The 22,079-nt window shown below is 35.7% G+C and overlaps 1 protein-coding gene across 2 annotated transcripts in view; it reads left to right on the plus strand.

Moving 5' to 3' along the window:
- SFSWAP (splicing factor SWAP) overlaps positions 1 to 22,079 on the plus strand; it is a 51,364-nt gene that overhangs the window by 655 nt on the left and 28,630 nt on the right. For both annotated transcript variants that reach the window (XM_074159839.1, XM_074159840.1), the window contains exons 2-12: positions 2,221 to 2,390; positions 2,924 to 3,061; positions 6,128 to 6,213; positions 10,307 to 10,532; positions 10,994 to 11,109; positions 12,005 to 12,140; positions 14,845 to 15,082; positions 15,400 to 15,531; positions 15,896 to 15,989; positions 18,321 to 18,498; positions 21,803 to 22,036. In XM_074159839.1, the coding sequence (XP_074015940.1) occupies positions 2,221 to 2,390; positions 2,924 to 3,061; positions 6,128 to 6,213; positions 10,307 to 10,532; positions 10,994 to 11,109; positions 12,005 to 12,140; positions 14,845 to 15,082; positions 15,400 to 15,531; positions 15,896 to 15,989; positions 18,321 to 18,498; positions 21,803 to 22,036 (1,748 nt within the window). The remainder of the gene's footprint in view (positions 1 to 2,220; positions 2,391 to 2,923; positions 3,062 to 6,127; positions 6,214 to 10,306; positions 10,533 to 10,993; positions 11,110 to 12,004; positions 12,141 to 14,844; positions 15,083 to 15,399; positions 15,532 to 15,895; positions 15,990 to 18,320; positions 18,499 to 21,802; positions 22,037 to 22,079) is intronic.

Raw genomic sequence — 22,079 nt, forward strand, 5'->3', positions numbered from 1 at the left:
TCCCCTCCTTCTGACAGTCCGTGTGTGTTGGGTCTTTCTACTCTGCTTGGTAGGGTAGGGTTTGCATGGTGGAGTGGAGAGTGGGAATGATCTGTTCCTTTTCAATGCAAACCGCAAACATCTTTTTTCACTTGGAAACCAAGGGAGTCTTATTGCTTGGGAGTAGTTATTAGGAGCTTTGTATGTTCTCTAAGCGAGAAGGGTGCAGTGTGGCAGTGTAAAAGTGTTTTTCCACTTTAGGGGAAATGGGGTTTTCTTATTTCTTCTAAGTAACCTGGCTGCAGGCTGTTGCTGTGATACCCCAAAAGCAGTTCTTGGCCTAGTTATGTTTTCCTTGTGCCATGTTTCACTGTATTAGGCAGAATCGCTTTAATCTTGGGTGCTTGCTTTTCAAATTTTATGTGAGAGGTGGCTTTGTTTGGTTGTTTTGCAGTAGGTACAGGTTCATTGCCAGAGAGAGTAATAGAATCTGCTTTGATTTTACTTCTGGTCTCTTAAGTTGTTTTAGCAGTGCAGGGTGGGATATAGAAATAAATTTATTCAGAATGAATTTTCTGAATATTTCCCTGGAGAGAGGTGGAAATAGGAGATCAGGTTGGGTATATTTGAGTGGAGCACTGAAAGTACAATTTAAGAGTTGTGGCTGACCCTGAAAACCTCAGTGGGAAAGATGGAAGGATTTTGGTTTGAAAAGGATCACATGACATACTATAGGTATTTGTTCCCTCAATTTCATCATTGTTTTGGTGTTATACATGATTTTTCTTGTTTTGATTTAGCAACTGTATTTGGCTTGGAAAAAAGACAGTAGGGAAGGTTTTTTCATTTCCTTCCATAAGACTGGAGAAAAAAGAAATGCCCTTGCACTGTTTTGGAGTTTACACCATTCATGATTTTTACAATTGAAATTAATTTTTTTTAATTGGAATAAACAAAGGACATGAAAAATTAACCATAAATGTTTATGGCTATGTTTAATTTCTGACTTGCGTGAGAAGTGTTATGATGCACGCTTCTAATTTCCGTGTGTGATCACTGCTGTGACAGATTTCATTAGTAGGTAGAGGCCATTTTTGTGGTCCTGTGCAATAGTAACCCAATTTACAGTCATAACAGAAATTGTTGGGAACAAAAACTAAGTATGTGCATGTATGTACATATAATGCCGAGAAATCCAAATAACATAACATACATTTGTAAGTTAAGGTAGCTTGCAATTACTAATCTGATAAACTCCTTTGGAAGCTTAGAGTCTTTTTATCTCCAGCACCAGGAAGTCTTCATTTTCACCATTTTGAGAAAAGCACATTGCTATGAGAAGACATGAGTGGAAGTTTGCCTGTGGACAGAGCTTGATTAACCAGACCTACGTGTTTCATTAACTTACTGCTATAAGAATATTTACTTTCTTTGTTTTTGGTCTAGCAAGTTGGCACAAGTCAAGAGTTGTGTGTGGGAAGACACCTCAGCGGAGTCGAGTTTACTGTCACTTTACTTTTCAATCAGTTTCTCTTACTGATGCATAAACATTATCCCAATGCAGTGCTTTTCCTGCAAATAAAATTGTTTCTGCTTAGTAGAAAGGAACTGTACGTCATTGATCTTTGCCGTTTTTACGGTGAACCTCCTTAAATTGCATGTATATGTTACTGTTCCTATGTATGTGTGTCTCTCTATCACATAACCCAGAACTTATTTCCTCAGCCAAATGGCTAGGGGCCGAGCCTAGCCATGATTTTACCTCCAATGGACGCAAGTTTCTATGGTGAAGATATCTCCTGAGAGTTCGGGACTAGCAGAAAGAAGCGAGGAAATTTCGACCGTTTGGTTCTTACGGATAGGTATTTATGTATTCGGGTTTGTGTGAATGTAAGCTATTTGACTTTCCAGAAAAACGTATTTTGCAAGTGACATTGATTGGTTGGTTGAAGCACGTACGGTAAGAGCTGTTAAGGAAATGGATCCCAATTAAACTATTAAAGGATACCTTTGCCTTTAATTGTAATAATTTATTAGTTTCTCTGAGAGGAATTTAGACTATTAAACAAATTTTCGATAGTTGGTGACAAATGATTAGCAAGATTAAATGTAACTTCTAAAAGGAAATATGCTTTAACATATAAGTATTTTTTTTTTTCATTTTTAATGGGTAAGTATTTAAGTAGTCGCATAAACCCAAGCCCTAAGTTTCTTGCATTGACCAGCTGTTTCATCTTGCAGGTACGATGGGCGTGGTCACCTACATGACCTTTCTGAATATGATGCTGAATATTCCACGTGGAACAGAGATTATCAGTTGTCTGAAGAGGAAGCTAGAATAGAAGCCCTCTGTGATGAAGAGAGGTATTTAGCCTTGCATACGGACTTGCTTGAGGAGGAGGCGAGGCAAGGTATTGCTCAAGGAAACTTCCTAGGTTTAGCACATGTTTAAATAAATAACTATGAAATTAAATTTACTCCTAATTTTATACTCTCTTTTTCTGATGTTATCTTGACAGTATCCAGTGGATTCGAAAAACGGGAGTCTTTGCGTATGTGAGAGGACCTCAGGATAGTTTAAATATAGATCCACACAGAAATTGCCCAGATTCTGAGGGCAGACTGGGATTTCAGACCCCAAAATAAAGACATTCTGCATCTTTTTTAGTGTTGTATAAATGAAATTTTGTGCTCTTGTATGCATAATTACATTAGAATGTTTTAACCCACAGCCTTTATCTCTTCAGGAAGAAATAAATGGTCAGCATACATATATGCTGCATTTTTTCTATTCAATTTTTAATGAAAGTTAAAATGATTAGGTGAAAAATTCTCATTTAAGAACTAAAGTAAGAAATATTACTCTTTTTTTAATTTTATTTTATTTTAAAGAAATTAGCTTTTAAATATGTTCTAATGATGGGTAATTGCATTTTTGTTCAAGAGGAGGAATATAAAAGACTGAGTGAAGCTTTGGCAGAGGATGGTACCTATAATGCAGTGGGATTTCGTTACGGCAGTGATTATTATGACCCTTCAGAACCCACTGAGGAGGAGGAGCATCAGCCTTCAAAACAAAGAGGTAAGGGGTAAAAATAGCAAGGGTTAATTGAGAGCAAGAACGTATCACATCTGTGTCTCTTGCTTGCAAGTGAAGGTTGAAAATGTGTGTTTCATTAAAATGCATGTAAAAAATCTCAAAGCTTTTCAGCAAAATCTTTATGGAAATGTGCTGCTGAGTTTTTGCAAACTTCACTCTTCATGTGCTTAAATGTTTTCCTGCTACATCACAGTCAATGCTAGAGTAGTCAGGATGGGAAGTTTAATTCTGCTCTCTTGTAATTCTTAATTAATTACAAACAAACAGAATAGTAATTAACCAGAATATAATTTTTTTTTAAGTTTAGATTTTGTAATCTTAAGAATTATAAACCAGCCTCTCTTCAACTTTAGTGTCTCCCTCTCCATGATTTTAAAAAGTGCAGAGTTCAGGTTTTCATGTTCCCATATTTAAATACATTAACTTTGCATTTTTAACATGAAGTCTTAAGAAAGCTTTAAAGTGTCAGTAAAGTTAGGGTTGTTTAATTAGTGATCAGGTTGTTTAACTACATATTGGTGGGTTCCTTTGGTATGAGATGTGCTTGTTTTACCAAGGTGTGTGCTATAATGCAGGATTGTTTTAGACGCTAAAGGAGTTTTGATGTTTTTTGCTGCTGTATGTGGGAGGTTGTGTCAGGACAGTGTCTATGCTGCTTGAATTCTACCAAGGGTTTCTCCAGTACTCTTCAGTGCTGATGCTGAATTGTGTTGTCTTTTCTGGGTTTTATTTAATTTGTTTTATTCCCATTTATCTAGTAGATTACATAACCAAATAGTTTCTAAGTTCTCTTTACATACAGTTTTTGAGTGTTTCTTCTCATAAGGGTGTTTTTCATGTTGTGTGGATCTGTGTGTATATGGGGATAAGCCTGCTGAAAAATTGGGGTTGATAGAGAAGAACATGTTGGCATTTTGGCTCTTCCAACTTTCTCTAGATCACAGAGATTTAAAAGGTGAACGCTCCCTCTCTGTTGGTCACTAAAAATGGAATCTGCTGAACCTTATAGTCTGTCCATATTGTAGGAGACCTATGCAAAACTGCATGAAAACATATCATAATGTTCTACTGTTGATCAAGTGTGTAAGGAGTAAGTTTCATCTGGTAAGAGAGCTGTCACGAGTTCAAGTTGTGTCTGGATTGCTCTACATTATTTTTCTTTCTTAGAATGATGAGATATCTAGAATAATGTATTTTCAGTCTTAATGGAGTCATATTTTTAGGAGTAATGTTAAAATGTGATGACTTAGTCATTGGCAAAGAAAGATATAACTACCCAGTCTTTCAACAAGTTAATATTTAGTTAATTAATATGTGATGCAGCATGGAAGTGTCATGTATTACAAAATCTTGCATTGTGATGTGAGAATTCTCAGTGTTGCTGATGAGAAATAGAGATCCTTGGAGCAGGTCATTGGAACATTGTCTCAGTTGTGAGCTTTCTTACCAAACTCTTTATCATCTCAAAAATTTTTAGTAATGATGTATCCATAATCTGGATAAATATAAATGCAATAAATATATGGATAAATATAAATGCATAAAATACAAAGGGGCATTTTTTAGTAATGCTTCATAGTACTTGGGACAAAAGTGTTTTGCTGTAGCTGGACTGTACAGACTTTTAGTAGATTGCTGTATGGTAACAATTTCCAATAATACAGGACTATAAATTCTTAAAATTAATTTTTTATAAATCAGAGTAAAATCGAATATTGGAAGGTGCAGATAACACTAATGCGAATTGCAGGCTGTAGTTCTGTGAACGCTTAAAAGTGTTAGCCGAAGCTACTGCCAAAAGAAATAGCACTATTCAGCTTTGTCTGCTGCTTCTCCCTCCTTTCTTTCATGCTAAAATTTCTATGTGCCTTTGCAGAGTTAAACTATTTGAGTTCATTTAAAAAAACAACAAAAAACAAACAAACAAAAATCAAACAAAAAACCAACCCACCAGACAGCAACAAAAAAGTTAACTCTCTTTCTTGCATGGGTAAGAGCTTGTCTGCAGAAATTGCTGTGACATCTCACGCATGATTAGGCTGTTCTGCTGTGTGTGTCCATAGTTTTCGTAGTCAGGTTTTCATGCAGTTTGTGCTATCTAATTTGTTAGGATAAAAGTGGAATACATTTTCTCTTAAAGCTAGTGGAATAGATAATGCTAAAGTTACTTTTAAAGGTAAACTTTCCACTTCAATTATTATAAAAATGTGGAAATAAAAATGTTTTCAGAGGAACATTTCTGGTATACCAAATAACAAAATGTAATACAAATTGTCCTTTATAAAAGATTAACTATTTTAGATTAGTAGATGATGTGATAGATCTGTTGAATACTTGGATGTTAAACTTGGTATAGAAGGAACCATACCAACTTTAGACTGAACTCACAGATGAACAGCAACATTTATTTTAATCAATTATTAAGGCAACTACTGGTTTATCTCTGTAGATGGTGAAAGTGGATTTTAGCCTCCCGCTGTATTCCCATACAACCTTCATTAGGGTCAGGAAGCTGATGAAAGTACTTAGGTTTGTTTTCATAGGCTGAAATGGTTGATTAACAGGGAACTGAATTTGGATATACCAGCTGTATGGGTCTTAACAGCTTTAGAGATATTTGATATCTGTAATATTTTAATCATTGTTAGCAAGGGATTCACCCAGTGCATTGAAAATAGTTCCCCTTAATTTTGCATGGGGTTTCTTGTTAAAAAAAAAAAAAAAAAATTCATGAAAATAAGCGTTTTCTATTTGATTTGACGCTTTTTTGTCTTCAGCACTGTAGTCAGGGCTAAAGTTTATACGGTTTTATTCTTCCTAGTATCTCTATTAAGACATAATTTATGTAGTCACAAATAAACTACACATAACACCAGGGAGAGAAACTGTATTTAAATGTCTTCAGTGCAAACGCTGGTTATAGTTTCATTTGAGAAATTCCTTGATTGCACATCCTTTTACACATACTTACTTTTAATAATTTTTTGTTAACATTTGGGTTCTTGACATGTTTTGTCCTATAGTATTTTATTCTGTCATTTCTTGTAGAATCTGTTCAGACAGAAAATATAGAAGAAAATGAAGAACCATTTGTGGCCCCTCCGGGACTAAATGTACCTTCTGATGTGGAACTGGTATGTGTGTACATGTAATGCAACCTATATTTCTGTCGATTTTCAAGGAGTTTATGGTGCTTTACTGATTTTTTTTTTTTTTTTTCCACTAAAGCTTTTTAGCTTTAGTGTGGTACATTTTAAATTATTCTAAAATAGTAGCTTGATTTCAAATGTTCTCGCTTAAATTCTTGAGTTTGATCCACTTTCTTCACTGAAATTTACACTGAAATTTACACTGAAATTATTGCAGTGCTTATCTAAGTGCATTTAGTATCACTTGTGATACTATTTTAGATAATGCAGAAAAAAGGCAGTTAGTCTTGGAGTGGATGCTTACTGAGTTGTTGAGGTTGACATTCCTGAAAGACCATTAAACCAAAAGATTGCTTCTATTCAAGATTTTTTTTTTTTAAGGATTCTTTTTAATTGAGCCCAAATCTGAAGAGCGTAGGAAGTGATCAGATATAAAGTCTGTGTTTAAGACTAGCCTATTCAAGGAGAAAAGGAATGATTGATTTCTAGAAAATTCTGAAATGACTTGAAAGTGGCAGCATATAGAAGCTTTTTACTGTGATGTTACCAGAATTTGCTACATAGTAGACTGTAAACTTAATTGCAACTTGCCTTTTTTTCTTGAAGGGAACTGAACATCTCCTGCTTGAGTACAGCTGTAACCATGAAGATTTTAAATTTATTTCAGTTCACAAAAGATACTGAGAAATCAGTTAATATTCTTTCTCCTATACCATGGTCATGAAAGTGTTAATTTATATTTGGGCTGCCTTCTCAACTTGATAACATTGGCCAGTAAAGATTCATAGCGCTCTGTTAGAATGTAATAGTGAACACAGGGTATTTGCGTAAGAGTGTTTTTCTACTTCATTAGCTTTTAATTGAAATTTTTTATCCTGTTCTGGTTTTTATATGAAATAAGAGCTATTTAACAAATCTAATGTGCAACTTACTTGTTCTAATTTCACTTCCTCCTCTTTACAATCTTACAATACGTTTCATTAGTGAAGTGCTTACAAACCTACATCTGAGTTCAGGGAAGATTTTTATATGTTATTGCCTTTAAATTACAAGCTGTGCTTTAGTCTTAGAATAAGAATGTTGAGTTCTCAGTGAGAAGCTGCTTATTTAGCATTAGGATGCTGTTTCCAAAAAGTAACTGCTGGTGAGAGAACGTTTGCTGGTTTAGATATCTTGTTTCAAGAACAAAATTCAAGCAAAGCAGCTATGTTTTATGTGTAAGTTGCAGAATGCAGTATGGGGCTTCCTGAAGAAATTTCTCAGTCAGCTGTTGAACTCTAATATAATCAAATAAACAAAAAGCAAACGTGGGCATATTTGGTTTTGAATTAAAAAAAAAAAAGAAAGGCAAATCAAAATGTCTAGACAGCAGCTCTGAAAACAAAGTATGCTTGACCTTGGATTGGGAATTGCGATATATTTTTTTTTTTCTAAGCCTTGGTTTGTTGTTGTTGTTCTAGTCAAGTCATTAAGTTTTACCATTGAATGTATTTATTCTGTTTTTTTGAATTCAATTACTGTGAGCAATAGAAGCCGGGTAAATTATTGGTAGGGTTTTACAGGCATCTTTAAAAAATACTTATCTCTCTACCCTTTTCCCATTTAAAAAAACAAGAGAGAGAAATACATCATCAATTCCATTGCTATTATGTCAATCCACAAATGATTGGAAAAAGTCTACAGATATGTATGATTTTTGGAAATAACAGAGTTGTGTTCTAGGTCTCTCCTGATTTTACTGCTAATTAATATTCAAGTTAAAAGACATGGCACTTGTTGATGGTCGTGGCTGGGGGGAGGACCCTTGTAAACTTTGAATTATTTGGGGGTGAAAACTGTTGTGCTTGGAAATAAGATAACATTTGAGAATCAGCTTGCTAACTTGGAGACTTCGTTCACAATCTGCAAGGCGCAATATAGTAAAGGCAGATATAAAATAGTTCCTGTAATGCAGAGCAATCCAAAGTGCAGATGTTAAATGAACACTAAATAGTTAGGCAGCACTACTGCAAAACCAATCCAGAGGCTGCAGTGAGCTGTTGAATGTTCAGTGTCTGGCAACTCCAGCTGCAGCAATAATGTCATTCTGGAACTTAAAATAGAAGAGTTGTGTCGAGGATGCAGGTCTTTCACTGCTTAAAACTGTTGATGTCAGGGTTATGGGCAGAGATGACTGTTCTTCACCCTTGCGTTTTAAGAAGTGCAGGAATGCTATGGAAGTGAGCCATAGGAGGATGTTATCAGCTAAACTTATAAGGAGAGACTGAAAATTGCTTTGTTTTCTCCAGAAGAGAGTATTGGGAGGCAACATAAGAGTTGGTATTATTTTTCAGGCTTACTGAAGATAGGAGAATAGTTGCTTAACTTGCAGAAAGGGAGACTCAGTCATGGAAAACATTTAATTACAATACTAATTAAAGATTGGAACAGAATATCTAACTAGAGGATAGCACTTAGGTCCATGGAGTGTTTTTCAGAAGGGTTTTTTCTCTCCTCTCTCCTTCTCCTTTCAGAAGTATTAACAGTTACCAGTTAAATGTTTACTGTTTTACTAAATATAATAGCAAACTAGAATATGGCTATGATATCTGCATCTCTGTTTGCCATTTAATGTTTTTCACTTTGTAAAGTTTCTAAAGTTTTGTAAATCAGTGGTGTTAGTAATCTTAGAAGTCAATTAAAAGCATATTAATATTTCTAGTGCCTGTTTTCCAGAGCTTGTAGTGGTATCACTTTCACATTCAAGACCAGATAGTAATTTCAGATAAAATCTTTTTTGAGCTTCCTTGCTGATTTGCAGCTTTGTTTATAAATCTCCTGGCCTTAAATGTGTTTTGTATTTTTGGGTAAGAACCACAGAAATAGAGAAACTTAATGTACGATTACATAGCGAAACTGGCTATGCACAAAATGTTATCAGTTTGTTGAGAACTTCATGGCCTCTAATTAAAATAATCTTCAGTAGTGTTTTAGGGGGATAAGTAAAACTTGAAACAACTGATTATTTCCATATTGAACATCTAGTAAAGGATCCAATTGGCTGAAAATAATTTCTAAAAGTGTTCTGTTTGATCACATTCAGACTCCATTTCCATAAATAGAGCAGCACTGTCTTGTGTGCTTCCAGCTTCTGAAAAACAGAATTATGTTGCAAACCTCAGAAAATCTATCTGGACCAATAGAAATGCAAAGCTAAAAGAAATTATCAATGTGACACTTCAATCTTTATAGGCACAGAGAGTATGTGTTTCTACAGCTTATTGAGCACAAGACAAAACAGAGCTATCTGAGTATGAAATTAAAGACAGTGAATGGTGAAATTCATTCATTCTTTAACTATATTCTTGTTCTTTTCACTGTTTGGGTTTGTTATGGCAGTGCTCCTTACATGGAATTTCAGGAGTGGAAATGCATGAATGGTGCTTAACTTTAGCAATAAAAGAAAAAAGGAAATTAATAAAGCATTCAATGACTCTTTATGGGAATGTGACCGAACATAGGAATTGCAGTTCTTATGTTGGTCTTGTTCCTTCTAAGCAAACGCATAGTAACAAGGTTTTCTGGTTAGGGAACAATATTTGCACATTCAGTGATAACAGAATAAAGAACAGCTGTTGGGAAGAAGACCATGCGTATTGAGCACCTTCAGGTATTGTAAGGTAGGGTCACTTTAAATTGATACTGCTGTGTCAAGAAACATATCTGTCTCCTGGCTTGTGCCAGCAGTAGTGTCTATATGGTTATGGAATGGCTTAAAAGATTTTTTTTTTTTTTGCTACATCAAACTCGACCAGGATTTGGTCCTCTCTTCAGTTTGGTTTGCAGTGGCAAAAAAATAGTTGTGCTGATAGGAAAGGATCTTGCAAAAGGAAATGAATGATCAGCCAGGGAAGATTTGAATTTTTTTTTTCAGTGCTAGTATGTTTTCACTAGTTGAAAGTGATTATGAACCTGAGTTGCTAGAGAAAGCTGAGAAGAGGGGCAGGGAACTAGTGCTCCTGTTGATTCCCACTGGAATTCTAACATGCTTTACAAGCTGCTTAAGAAAGTACAAATATATGTTATTTTACTCCCACAGCCACCAACAGCAAAAATGCATGCCATTATAGAACGAACGGCAAACTTTGTCTGCAAGCAGGGAGCACAGTTTGAGATTATGCTAAAAGCCAAGCAAGCACGCAACTCCCAGTTTGACTTCTTGCGATTTGATCACTACCTCAATCCCTACTACAAATTCATTCAGAAGGCAATGAAAGAGGGACGATACGCTGCTCCTTCCGAAAATAAAGCGGACGAGAAAAAACGTAAGTTGTTGCTTGTCAAATGGACAACTATGGGATGTGAATCATTGAAACATCTGCTGGCCGTTTTTGGTAAAATACCCACATCTTTTTGGTGCGTTGCAATGGCAAAACTGTTATCCTGCAAGTGAGATTGATGTGATGATTCAAAACTTTGCTTAAATTGGAGGGGATTCTTAAAAGAAAATATTGTTATGGGAAACTTTCAGATATGAGAACTGCTATGATCTTGGAGCTTTTAGAAGCATTCACATAGCTCAAGTCCAACAGAAACTTGGGCCGTGCACTTAGGTTTTAGTTTTATTGATGGTTAGCAATAGCTTCTTGTATCTATGGTTTTGTGAATATGCAGGTTTATGAAAACGGTAGTTCCTTAAGAATGCATGCTTGTCCTGTACCCTTTTTCTCTCCCTGTACAAATCCATAGCAAACCCAAATGCAATTCAGACATTGCTTTTATTTAGATTCGAGAGTCAAATCTGAGGAAGAAGATGATGATGATGATGACGATGATGGAAATTATCTGCATCCAAGTCTCTTCGCGTCTAAAAAATGCAGTAGACTTGAAGAGCTCATGAAGGTACTTGACCCTATTAAAATTACAAATGACTTTCTACTGTGTAAAACATCTGATTCATGGGCACAAAAGTTCTAATATGCAGGTGTTAATGATCTTTTGTTAATGAAGATTTTTTATTTTCATTTTCCCCAGACTGTGTCTTAGTAATTAAAGTCTGCACTGGTAAACTTTCGAGTTACCTTTTCTCTAGTACACAAATTGTTATTTTTCCATTTGTAAGGAATTAAATTTCTATTTCTGATGCCCTCTAATATTGAGGGCATCACTCAAGGATTTATCTCACAGAACCTGCATTGAAGCTGAAAAAGATTAAGATATTTAATGCTTTCTGTACACAAGCTGAGAGGGAGTGTTTCTTCTTAGATTTTAATAGGTAAAATGTTGACATGAAGTAATGGTTTCAGCAAATTATATTTCAGCAGAATTAGTACTACTCATTAAATGTTAATTTTCCTGGATGCGTTAGTTATTTTTATTTTCTGAGTTTGATCAGTGATGGAATAATGGGAATGACAGATGGTTGTACACATTTGAGGCTTTGGGAGGAATAGCAGTGGTGCTGTCTGGTATTTAGACAAGTCAGGTTCTGTGTCTTACGGCAGTAAATGAGTAATACCTGACCCCCCCTGTTTTGGGTTTGGGTTTTTATCATGTCATGGATTTCTCTTCACATGAAATTAAGTATTTTTTGTTTTGTTTTGTTTTCCACAAATTTTCAAAAAAGTAATTGATTCTGATGTGAGAGCTACAAAAACAGGAACCTTCAGTGTTTGGACAATATTATTGATGCCTATTAATTTAAATAAATTTGCTTTCCAAATTAGGTTGATGCTCTCATGCTTTAAATACGTACTTCAAATTTTAATCTTTTTTTCTATTCTCAAAATTTTTTCAGCCTTTGAAGGTAGTAGACCCTGATCATCCACTTGCAGCACTGGTGCGCAAAGCGCAATCAGATAATAACTCATCTACACCACAGTCAACAGATGGGGCAGCTGTACAGACATCGCAAGCAGAATATTCTTCTGATTGTAAGTGCTTTGGGATTAGGCAGCTGGTGATGTGGCTTGATGAATTATATGTGGATGTTGGTGGGAAGAAAATAACGTTGGCTTTATACTTGACCATTAGTAACTGATATTTATTCTTTTTCAATCTCATGAATCTTTGAAGGTGCGCTCTTCCCCCGAGTATCTGTTGAATTGTTAGCTGCTTAGGAAAAGCAGAAATGGGGTGGGGAGGGGGGTGGGCAGGCGTGAGGCCAAGTCTTCACTCTGTGAGTATGGTTGGCACAGTACCCTTAATGTTTTGGTTTTTTATAACTTCCATCAGTTTCTACTAATGAATGCCTTCACTGTTGAACGTAAAACTGTCCTATAAAGCAATTTGTGAGATTCCCATTAAAAAAAGCTTATTATATTAAGCAAAATGCAGATGATAAATCTGCTTTGAACAGTTTTACTGGAATGTCTAACACTAAGAAAAATCTGCAAAGGTAAAATTGTGCAAGATTCCACTGAAGCGATAAAACCAGGTTTTAGTATAGTATTCTGTTCTAAAGTTGGAAGTAGTTTTACAGTAAATAAATAAGTCTTTTATTATACTGTCAATTCCTACAATTTTTCATTATTTTACCTTTTATTGTCTGCAGTGGTGCAGTTTTCTATTTAGAAAATAAAATCCAGGAATATGCAAGATTCAAAGTTAAGAATTGGTCTTTTAAATTATATTTCTCATTGCAGTATCTGAGAGGGAGTAGTAACTTTAAAGTTCCATAGCTACAAGAGGCCATTCGTGATTCTGTTTGTTTTTTTTCCTGAAAAGAACAACAAAACCAATGATATATTTAAATTATAAGTGAGCAGTGTGGAAAATTGTGTACCCAAATGCTTTTTCCCTATGCCTGATGCTGAAATACCAAGACTTTCTCCTATCTCCAAATTATTATTATATATTTAATCTTAGATTTTTCTTGAACCATTTCTGATAAATGTAAATACTGTCCTGTATATAACCTCTTTCAAGAATCAACTTTGCTATGATATTTTTAGCAACGTTGTCTTAACTTCTTTGCATGTGTCTGGTTTCCATTATCTTTGAGGCTGCTTAAATCAGGCCTTATATAAAGCTCCTACAAATTTTGTAAATTCTGATACTCAAAAAGGTGAAGTCAAACTTAACTGGATGTATATGCCTTGTTTTCAGAATTCTGAAAGTCCTTGGTTCCCTAAATATAGAAATGTAACTTGTTCTTTCATCTATGGCACTTATATTTTTGATACTACCGAGATACAAGAAAACTTATATTGCAGCCTTCACTACAGTAGCGTTTCATGATATAAATTTGTAGGTAACGAGTAGTGTTACTTCAAAGTGGTGGTGATGATGGACTTCTTGGGTTTTTGGCAGTGTTGTTGCAAATAAGTATCACCATAATGATCTAAGCTGATTTTGATGCATTATAGGTTCAGAACCCCCTCGATGATTACAGGTGTTGTCAGAGTGTATTATATGGAGAGAAATATGCATGGAAGTAATTTTTATTTAAAACTATACCTTAAGAGAACCTTAATAAAACTGAAATAAGATTTCTGTGAACAAATCTAAAATTACCGGTTATTTCAAGAACGACTAAAACCAGAATAAGTATCTCCGTAGAATAATGCTCGTCAGTTTTCTGATTACTTTCCTGTCAGACTTGGATCTGAATGTGTGTGATGCAAACTGGGAGATTATAATTTAGTAGCAATACAAGGGAAGTCTGCAACTTCTCTCCCTGCTTTTAAAACTTAACAGATCTTTATTCTCCTCTCCTTATAGATAACTTATTCTTTGAAGAAAGTAAATACTGCCACACAGGAATGCTTGTGAAACTTTTAAGAGGATAATTCATTATAATTTAATGCATTGATTAAACTTTACATTCAAAAATATAAACTCTTACTGTAAATCCTTTGAAATATTTTACTTGAATACTTCCTGTTTATACGTCTTTCTGCAGAAAATATTTAGATTTACAGGAAGTAACTGCCATTTAAAAGTGTTAAGCTAATTAAAGCATTATAAAATTTTGTCCTTAAAGATAGCAAGCAAGCCATAAGCCTTTGCTCTCTCAAGAAATAAATACTTAGAGTCAGAGAAGCCGCTAGCGTGGAAAGCTTGCTCAAATTGGTTGTTCATTGTATTGTGTTAAATTGCAAAACCCATCTACTTTTGGAAGTTTCAGTAAGTGAGTGTGTATCTATATATAGCGATATGTGGTTTAATATATACATACATAGTGATATTAGCAGTTTAATTTCTCAATGCTAGTTTTGAATATATACACATTTCTTTCTTAATGCATACATAGTTTTAACGGAGTTAAACAGCCAGAGGTGAATTAGATTAGGAAGAATGATTTCATATTAGGTCATTTTTAATAGGCTTCTCTGGTTCACTGCTTTATTCATACCTATTTGGCTTCCAGCTGACCTTCAGTATGTTCTGATTCTCTCTCTTAATCTACATATTTCATATTCATCCTAAGTGCATTAATGTGAGCATTGTTTTTTTTCTTTGGGTTTGTTGTTTTTTTTTTTCCCCCCGCAAAAAAACAGATAGCATTTTTTTAGTGTTTGGTGTGAATCTGGATTCTCAGTGTGTTTGTACTGATGCAATAATGTTGGTTTGGGTTTTTTTGTTGGGTGTTTTTCTTCTAATTAGAGCATTGTTCTTAAATATGTCTTTCTATAGCAACTGTGGCAGCCATGTATTATAGTTACTATATGCTGCCTGATGGAACCTATTGCCTCGCGCCTCCACCTCCAGGGATAGATGTTGCCACCTACTACAATGCGTTGCCTGCAGGGGTGACTGTATCAAGCACTACAGGGGTAGCAACAGTACCCCCACCCCCTGGTACTACACCTCCACCTCCCCCAGACACAACTGAGAGCAGCAGTGGGTTGACTTCTACCACAACGTCTACAAGGTACCACATACAGATTTGCCTGTTGGGTGGAGGGTCTCTTTCCTGCACTTCAAGATGCAATATTTAGTAAGGGTTCTGTTATTGGAGATTCCTCAGTAACATTTGCCAGTGTTTTTTACAGCTTTGATTACCTGCACTTTAGTCTTTGATATTGTAGATGGTTTACTATGAAGTTTTTGTATGATGGAAAATCAAGTTATTTTAACTGCATAATGAACCCAGAGAGCAAGCCTCTTTATAGTGTTTTTTGTTAAAAAAAGAGTCTGAAAGATATTTATGTTCTATTTATAAAAACAATGTACTTTTGATGTTTTCAGCACAATTGCTCCAGTGGTTGCCATTATACCTCCACCCCCAGATATCCAACCTGTTATTGATAAGCTGGCTGAGTATGTTGCTAGGAATGGCATAAAATTTGAAACCAGTGTTCGTGCCAAGAATGATCTCAGGTAAGAGAAAATGTTATTTTAACTTCTATTGTAAAAGTTGAGGTTTTCATTTTAAAATACATTATCAGGACATGCGGGTCTCAAGAAGAGATGTACTATCTTGTTTAGGTTTTTTTTGTAACTGAAATTCAGGGACCTACTAAAGGTAACGCCAAACGATTATTGCCCCAAAACAACCAACCTAACAAAAACATCTCTAGAAAGCGTGCTTAGAATGTATGTCCTCTGGAACTTTTACACAGAAGTTACAGCTTTTCCAAACATCAAATAGTGTTCCATCTGCTAGAGGAAATTAAATGGCAAAGGATTGATGGTATTTACTATGTTCATGTGCATTTTCACGTACTCAGTTTTCTTTTAACAGATTTGAGTTCCTGCAACCGTGGCACCAGTATAATGCTTACTATGAATTTAAAAAACAGTTCTTCCTTCAAAAAGAGAGCGGTGACAACTGTCAGGTAAATGTGTGTTTGTACATACATACATTAAAAATGCATTGTAAGTGAGAAAAGGACTTGCTTATCTCTTGTGCTACCATGAGACATTTTAAAATGGAACTCTCTGAATTATGGAGAAATTCTTGAGCAAAGGATGTGAATGCTTTTTTTTTTTTTTTCTTTTCTTGCTTTTTAGTTTTTGCATAGCATTTAAATAAGGGTGTGTGAGGTGGTGTGATATTTAGTTCTTGCTTTTTGGTATAAGCAGCCACTCAGTGTGGTTGCAATATAAAATCGCAACCTGAAAATCTTTCGACTTTCTGTATGAGGGAATACACGCTTTGTGGAGGTTTAGAGCTTTGTAGGATTGGGATTAGTGTTTTGTTATCTGAAAGGTTAGATACAGCTTTTTAACAACCATGTCTTCTCGTATGTCTCGTGGTTCTTTGTAGAACAGTAGCACAGTAGCTAAACTACTTTACTGATGTGCTTTTTTCTGAGGGAGGTTTTGTTAAACAAGAGTCCTGTTAAGATTGACCGAAATAATATTGGAACTTCAATATCTCACATCAGTTTCCTACTTGCTTTACTTCTAGTCCATGTTATTAGAAGATGATACCCAGACTTGGCATCCTTGTTTTTAACTATTCTCATGTTAGCTAATTTAATTAGATTGTTCTCTTACTGAAAAGAAAATTGCAAATAGTATCAGAAATACATTCTCTGATGTTAACTTTTCATCGGAAAGAGCTATTTTTTTTTTAGGCCCTATGTCATTTGTCATCTCAAGGCTTAGATTGGGGAGCCTTAAACTGAAGAAGGTAGGCCTGTGGGTAAACTCCTCAAAATCGCTTTGTGGAAAATGAAGAAATTCAATACTAGTTGCTGTTTGAAACACTTGTGTCTAATATTTTGCTTTAATAGTGAAAAATGTTTTGAAAACACTGTTTTTAAAGATAAGCTGTGGTAAATATGATCTTATTCAGTTGATAAATTACATACAAAATTGTCCTGTACCACAGTGCTGACTATTATTCTAGAATTTCTTATTTGCAAACCACTGGGTTGAATTCATAATACTTACATAATTAATAAAGACTCGTTAACATTTATTTTGGGGGGAAATTGTATAATAACCAAAGTGCAGTAATAAGGGATTCATTTTAAGCATTCAAATGAGTACAGCTAAGGAGCAAGCAGAAACTGGTTTAAGTCCCTTGAGGTCATGTGTGGCAATGCATATTTTCCTACTGCATGGTTTTGTAGATAATGCCATTCTCTTTAATTTTGTAAAATAATGATTTCAATATTATCTTTATGCTTTAGTAATGTACGTATAGGCAACTAATGCAATTGATTGTTCTCCTTTTGGCCATTAAAGTTAATAAGAAATTGTACTACTGGCTTCAGTAAATACAGGATGAAGTCCTTGATTTCCTTGTGTTTTTCCCCTTCGAGGATTTTCAGAAATTAGTTCTGTTGGTCAGGGAATGGCTGTAGGGAGCAATGAAAGGATCTCTTCACTACCTGATATTTCAACATTAAGTATACTTAACAGCAGCCAGTGGAAAGCAACCAACCTATTTATTGAGAGAGGCTCATTTAAATGTTAAATTAGTTAATGTCATCGCCTGATACCATGTAAATATTTTTCATGTTCTACAATACCCATCTCTTCAGATTTTTATACCATGAGTTTAGAGGTTGTCTTGAATGATTCAGTCATGTAATAGTAGAACCAGAAGTTCTTTACTCTTTTGAAAGTCTTAGCACATCTGTACTGTATCAGTTTAATGCCACAAAAAACACTGAGACGCCCAATGTTCTTCAGCAAAATGTTGGAACAAATCAAACATGTAAAACCCTGTAAAACTTGATTTTGTAAAGAAGGTATCATGCAATTGTACATTAGGAAAAAATGTCATAAGCTTTTATTCTGTCGCTGTGAATTAACTTTAATAGACTTTGTCCTGGACCCTGGAGATCAAGACCTAAAAGAATATACTTTGGGAAAAAAAGTACACACTGTTAGGGTCTAATTCTAGAAACAATTTTTAAAACAGTTGTTGGCAAAAGTGTACCAGCTGAAGAAGATTTCTTTCCTGTAAAGTAGCAACACGTTCTTACTGTAGGTCTGTAGTTTTTGCAGCCTGTGGGTTTACATGAAGCAATGCAGTATTTATAAGAAGGAGACTTTTGGTCAAGAGTGCTTACTGATGTAAAATTAGCTGTTACGTGATTAGCTGGCAATGTGATTTTTGAAATGGCTGGCAAAATGGCAGTTCCACAGGCACTGCATTAATTCTTTCATGAACTATCCAGTTAGTAAGCTTGCACATTTCTTTTGAAAAGGGAGTATCTTCATCTGAAGATGTTCCAGCAGATACTGCTGGTGATACACCAAGTGAGACTCAATTTGCAGACGAACATGCACCTGAAGATGCATCTGAGCCAAGTGCAAAAGGAGTTCCAGGAACTAAAAAGGATGCTCCTCCTGCTAAAACTGTCAGTGATGGTAAATTGGTGAAAGGTATGTTAACATGATTTGTTGGGCATGAAAATATTTGGTGGCTTATACTTCAGAAAAAAAAAATTAGGCGGGAGGAGAGCTGGGGGAAAGTAGAGAAAAGAGTTTCATCATGCGGAAAATATTTTCATTGAAAACATCAAGTAAGGACTGAAATAAGTAATTTGATTGCTTTCATATTTATTTCTTATCAGACTATCAGGTATTTATGGTCTGACAGAACAAATTGTTTTATTTCATTTTTGTGCAAAGTTGAAGGCTTTCATCAGTGACCCCAGTAGAATCTTATTTTTGTCATTTTAAACTTGACAGTTACAAGCTCTGTGCAAGAAAGAAGTTACTCGTTCTGAATAAAAGCAGTAGTTTTATTTGAAACCATGCATGTGGAGGAAGTACGCTAGGCTTATTGCTCAGTTGCTCAGTCTGCCCTTGTTGGACATTAGCTATGCTGGAAAAAAAGACCCTTTTCATGTGGAAGTGGAATGTTTTTTCTCTTGCAGTCGTAGCAGCAGAAGGACAAAATGGGAGGATCTCTTGGAAGCCAGTCAAACAAAATCAGCTAGCACACCATTAGTGTCCTCAGTTGGAAAAGCAGTTATTTATGCCTGGGGACTGATTTCCTGGCCTATGGAGAAGAGATATCTTAAAATTTCTTCTTTTCAGTAAAAACTAGAAACTTAAATATTTTAACCAGAACTGAAAGCCACTGAAAAAAAAACAAAATGGGAGAAACATTCTTGACGTGTTCCCATGGAGGGGCACTGCCTTCCTGCCACTCTAGTGGCTTTCTTAATTGCTGATAAGTTTATCTTCTCTCTGTAGTCCCTTGGAATTCTTTTGTCTTCCTGCTCCTCACTGCAATTTCTTTCCCTCCACGGCCTGCAAACTCCAAGCTTTTTGCTGTGGCTGTCTGGCTGTCCGTACTCTGCAGTTCCTGCTGTGGGCAGGTTGAGAAGCTTCCCCAGGGAAGGAGCAATCGTCTTTGTCTTCAAAGATGCCCTATTAAGAGAATGTAATACACAAAAGAAAATATCGTTTCTTGTTGTTGTGTTATTAATAAATCGGAAACTGGAGCCCGTGCTTTAATAATAGTAATCTGCTCAAATTTAGATGATGGAGTGTAACCAGTGAGTCATTTCATGACAACCCTATTCCTATAAACTTATTCTCATTTCCTCTAATATGGTACAAATCCCACTTTCTTGTAACCTAAATACAGTAGTTGGCTGCATGACAGACATAACATCCGCACTAGATTTTTCTTTTGCCTCTGAGGGAGTAAAATCCCATTTTAGCATTTGTTTTGTCATATGAAAAAGTTGGAAAATCACTATTGTCATATCTCTCCTCTTGGAATTCTTGAGTTCTTTATTTTTGAGCCTATTTCCTTATCTCAGAATTACAACGTGCAAAGCTTATATTTTATAAACTTTGGTATGTAATTTAATTATTGTATTTAAATTTACATCTATTAGGATATATATGAAAAAGACATTCTGAGAAAGACAAATATTGCAGCACACCGTATGGCAGTAGGTTGTTTTGCTTGAGATGTGTGAGAAATTCCATCCTTCAGTCTTAGAATTTGCATTTTGGATAAATGGTTTAGACATAAATTCTGTGTTCTTTTCAGAAAATGGTTCTCAAAAAACATTCTGAGGAAAGTTCTGTGAGGCAAAAGAATTACTTCAGACTTAAATATAGTTATGTATTAGCTATGCTTAGTATTTTTTGAAGATTCATTAATACAACTTACCTTGAAATGATCGACAATTTCCTTTCTATTGTGGTATTCCATGTCTTTTACAGGCGTTCTTCTTCCTTTCAGTGCTGGTGTGAGTGTGTTGTGCTGTACTGTTGTGTTGGAGTGGTAGGGGCTGCTTGAAAGGAATAGTTGACCACCAGTCTTGCTACAGGAAGACTACCTCAGGCATTTGGGGGAAAGTACTTAGCGTTTGCGTTTATATCTCCAGTAATGAAGTGTTGTTAACTCCCCAAAGTAATTAGTTTTCATATAGATGGAAATAAGTCTTTAAATACTGTTCTGTGAGCCTGCCAAATGCTATTGTTGTGCAAACCATCAATTTAGTGTGAAGGAAACATAAAGGGACCATATCATATTGTAGTGTGTCAGACAGGAGCCTGAGCACAGAGCTTTTTCATCTTAAGCCTGAAAGAGTAGATTGTTCATTTGGGAAAAGAAGTAGTGCTGAAACTAAAATTTATTTGGGCCAGAATATGAAATTATTTATCTCATCTCAGGAAATGTAATTCCTGTGATGGTTTAGAGTACCTTTCTTTTTCCATGCTGCTACTGAAGTATTAGAAAGACTTTGAGATAGATCTTTATAGGGCAAAAGAAACTTCCAAAGTTTGTTTAAAAAAAGAAAAAAAATCATAGAGTCACAGAGTACCAGGTTGGAAGGGACCTCAAAAAGCTGAACTTTTTATTTTCTCACTGCATCTCTGCACGCCCTGGCAATGCCTTTGTTCTCAATGCATATTTGTCCACTTTGGCATCTCTGCTACGCTTCTCTTTTGGTTTTGAGCAGACTCAGAAGCTTGCAGTTAAGGCAAGGGGTCTCTTTCTCTGCCTACCTCCCTTACCTTTAAAGGGGAAGAACTGTTTTTGCGCTTCCAGGAGAGCGTTCTTGGAAAAACTCTGAGAACTCACTAGCTCCTTTATTCTCCATGGAAGCTTCCCAAGGAATCGCTCCCAGCTGAGCACTGAGCAAGCTGAAGTTTGCTTTTCTAAAATCTAAAACCTTTGTCTTTTGTACTAACCTTCAGCGTCCTCAGCAGGATCCCAAACTCCACAGTATTGTCAGCCAAGGCTATTGCTAACAGAGACATTACGGAGCAGATTTTTATGGTCTGTGAGTAACAAGTCCAGCAGTGCCTTGTTCCTGGTTGGCATATCTCACGCTTGTAGGAGGAAGCAGCCCTCTGGCATTCCAGGAACTTGATGAATGGCATGTGAGCTGCTGTATTGTTCTTCCAGTAAATGTCTGGGTAGTTGAAGTGACCCAAAAGAACCAGGTTCTGTTGATCCAAAGCTTGCTTAAGTGACCCAAATATTGCTTTGTTGGCCTTTTTGTCTTGGTTTGGAGGTCGGTAGCAGATGCCTGTAAGATTACACAAAAGACTGTGTTGTCCTTTCTTCCAAAATAATTAGCACAATGTAAGGATGATACAGGTTTCTTCTTTGTGTGTTGTAGTCTGCACGAGAAATGAATAAAGTCAGGAAATGCAACCTGCTTTCGACTGTACTCTAATGATGTGTAAAATCTAACCCATTCATTCACAGCATCATTTGCTCCAATAAGCTTTGCAATCAAGGCCAAAGAAAATGACCTTCTTCCTTTGGAGAAAAACCGTGTTAAATTAGATGATGACAGTGATGAGGAGGAAGAAGAGGGCAAGGAAGGCCAAGAGAATGCTAATAGTGCTTCAAACCATACTCCAGCTGTTACCACTCCTTGTATTGCTGCTGAAGAGAAAAAACCCCAACTTACACAGGAGGAGCTGGAAGCTAAACAAGGTATCCCATGTTACACTAAAAAAAATATGAAATATTGTCTTTC

The sequence above is a fragment of the Numenius arquata genome, chromosome 16, assembly GCF_964106895.1.
Source record: "Numenius arquata chromosome 16, bNumArq3.hap1.1, whole genome shotgun sequence".
NCBI classification, from domain to species: Eukaryota; Metazoa; Chordata; class Aves; order Charadriiformes; family Scolopacidae; genus Numenius; species Numenius arquata.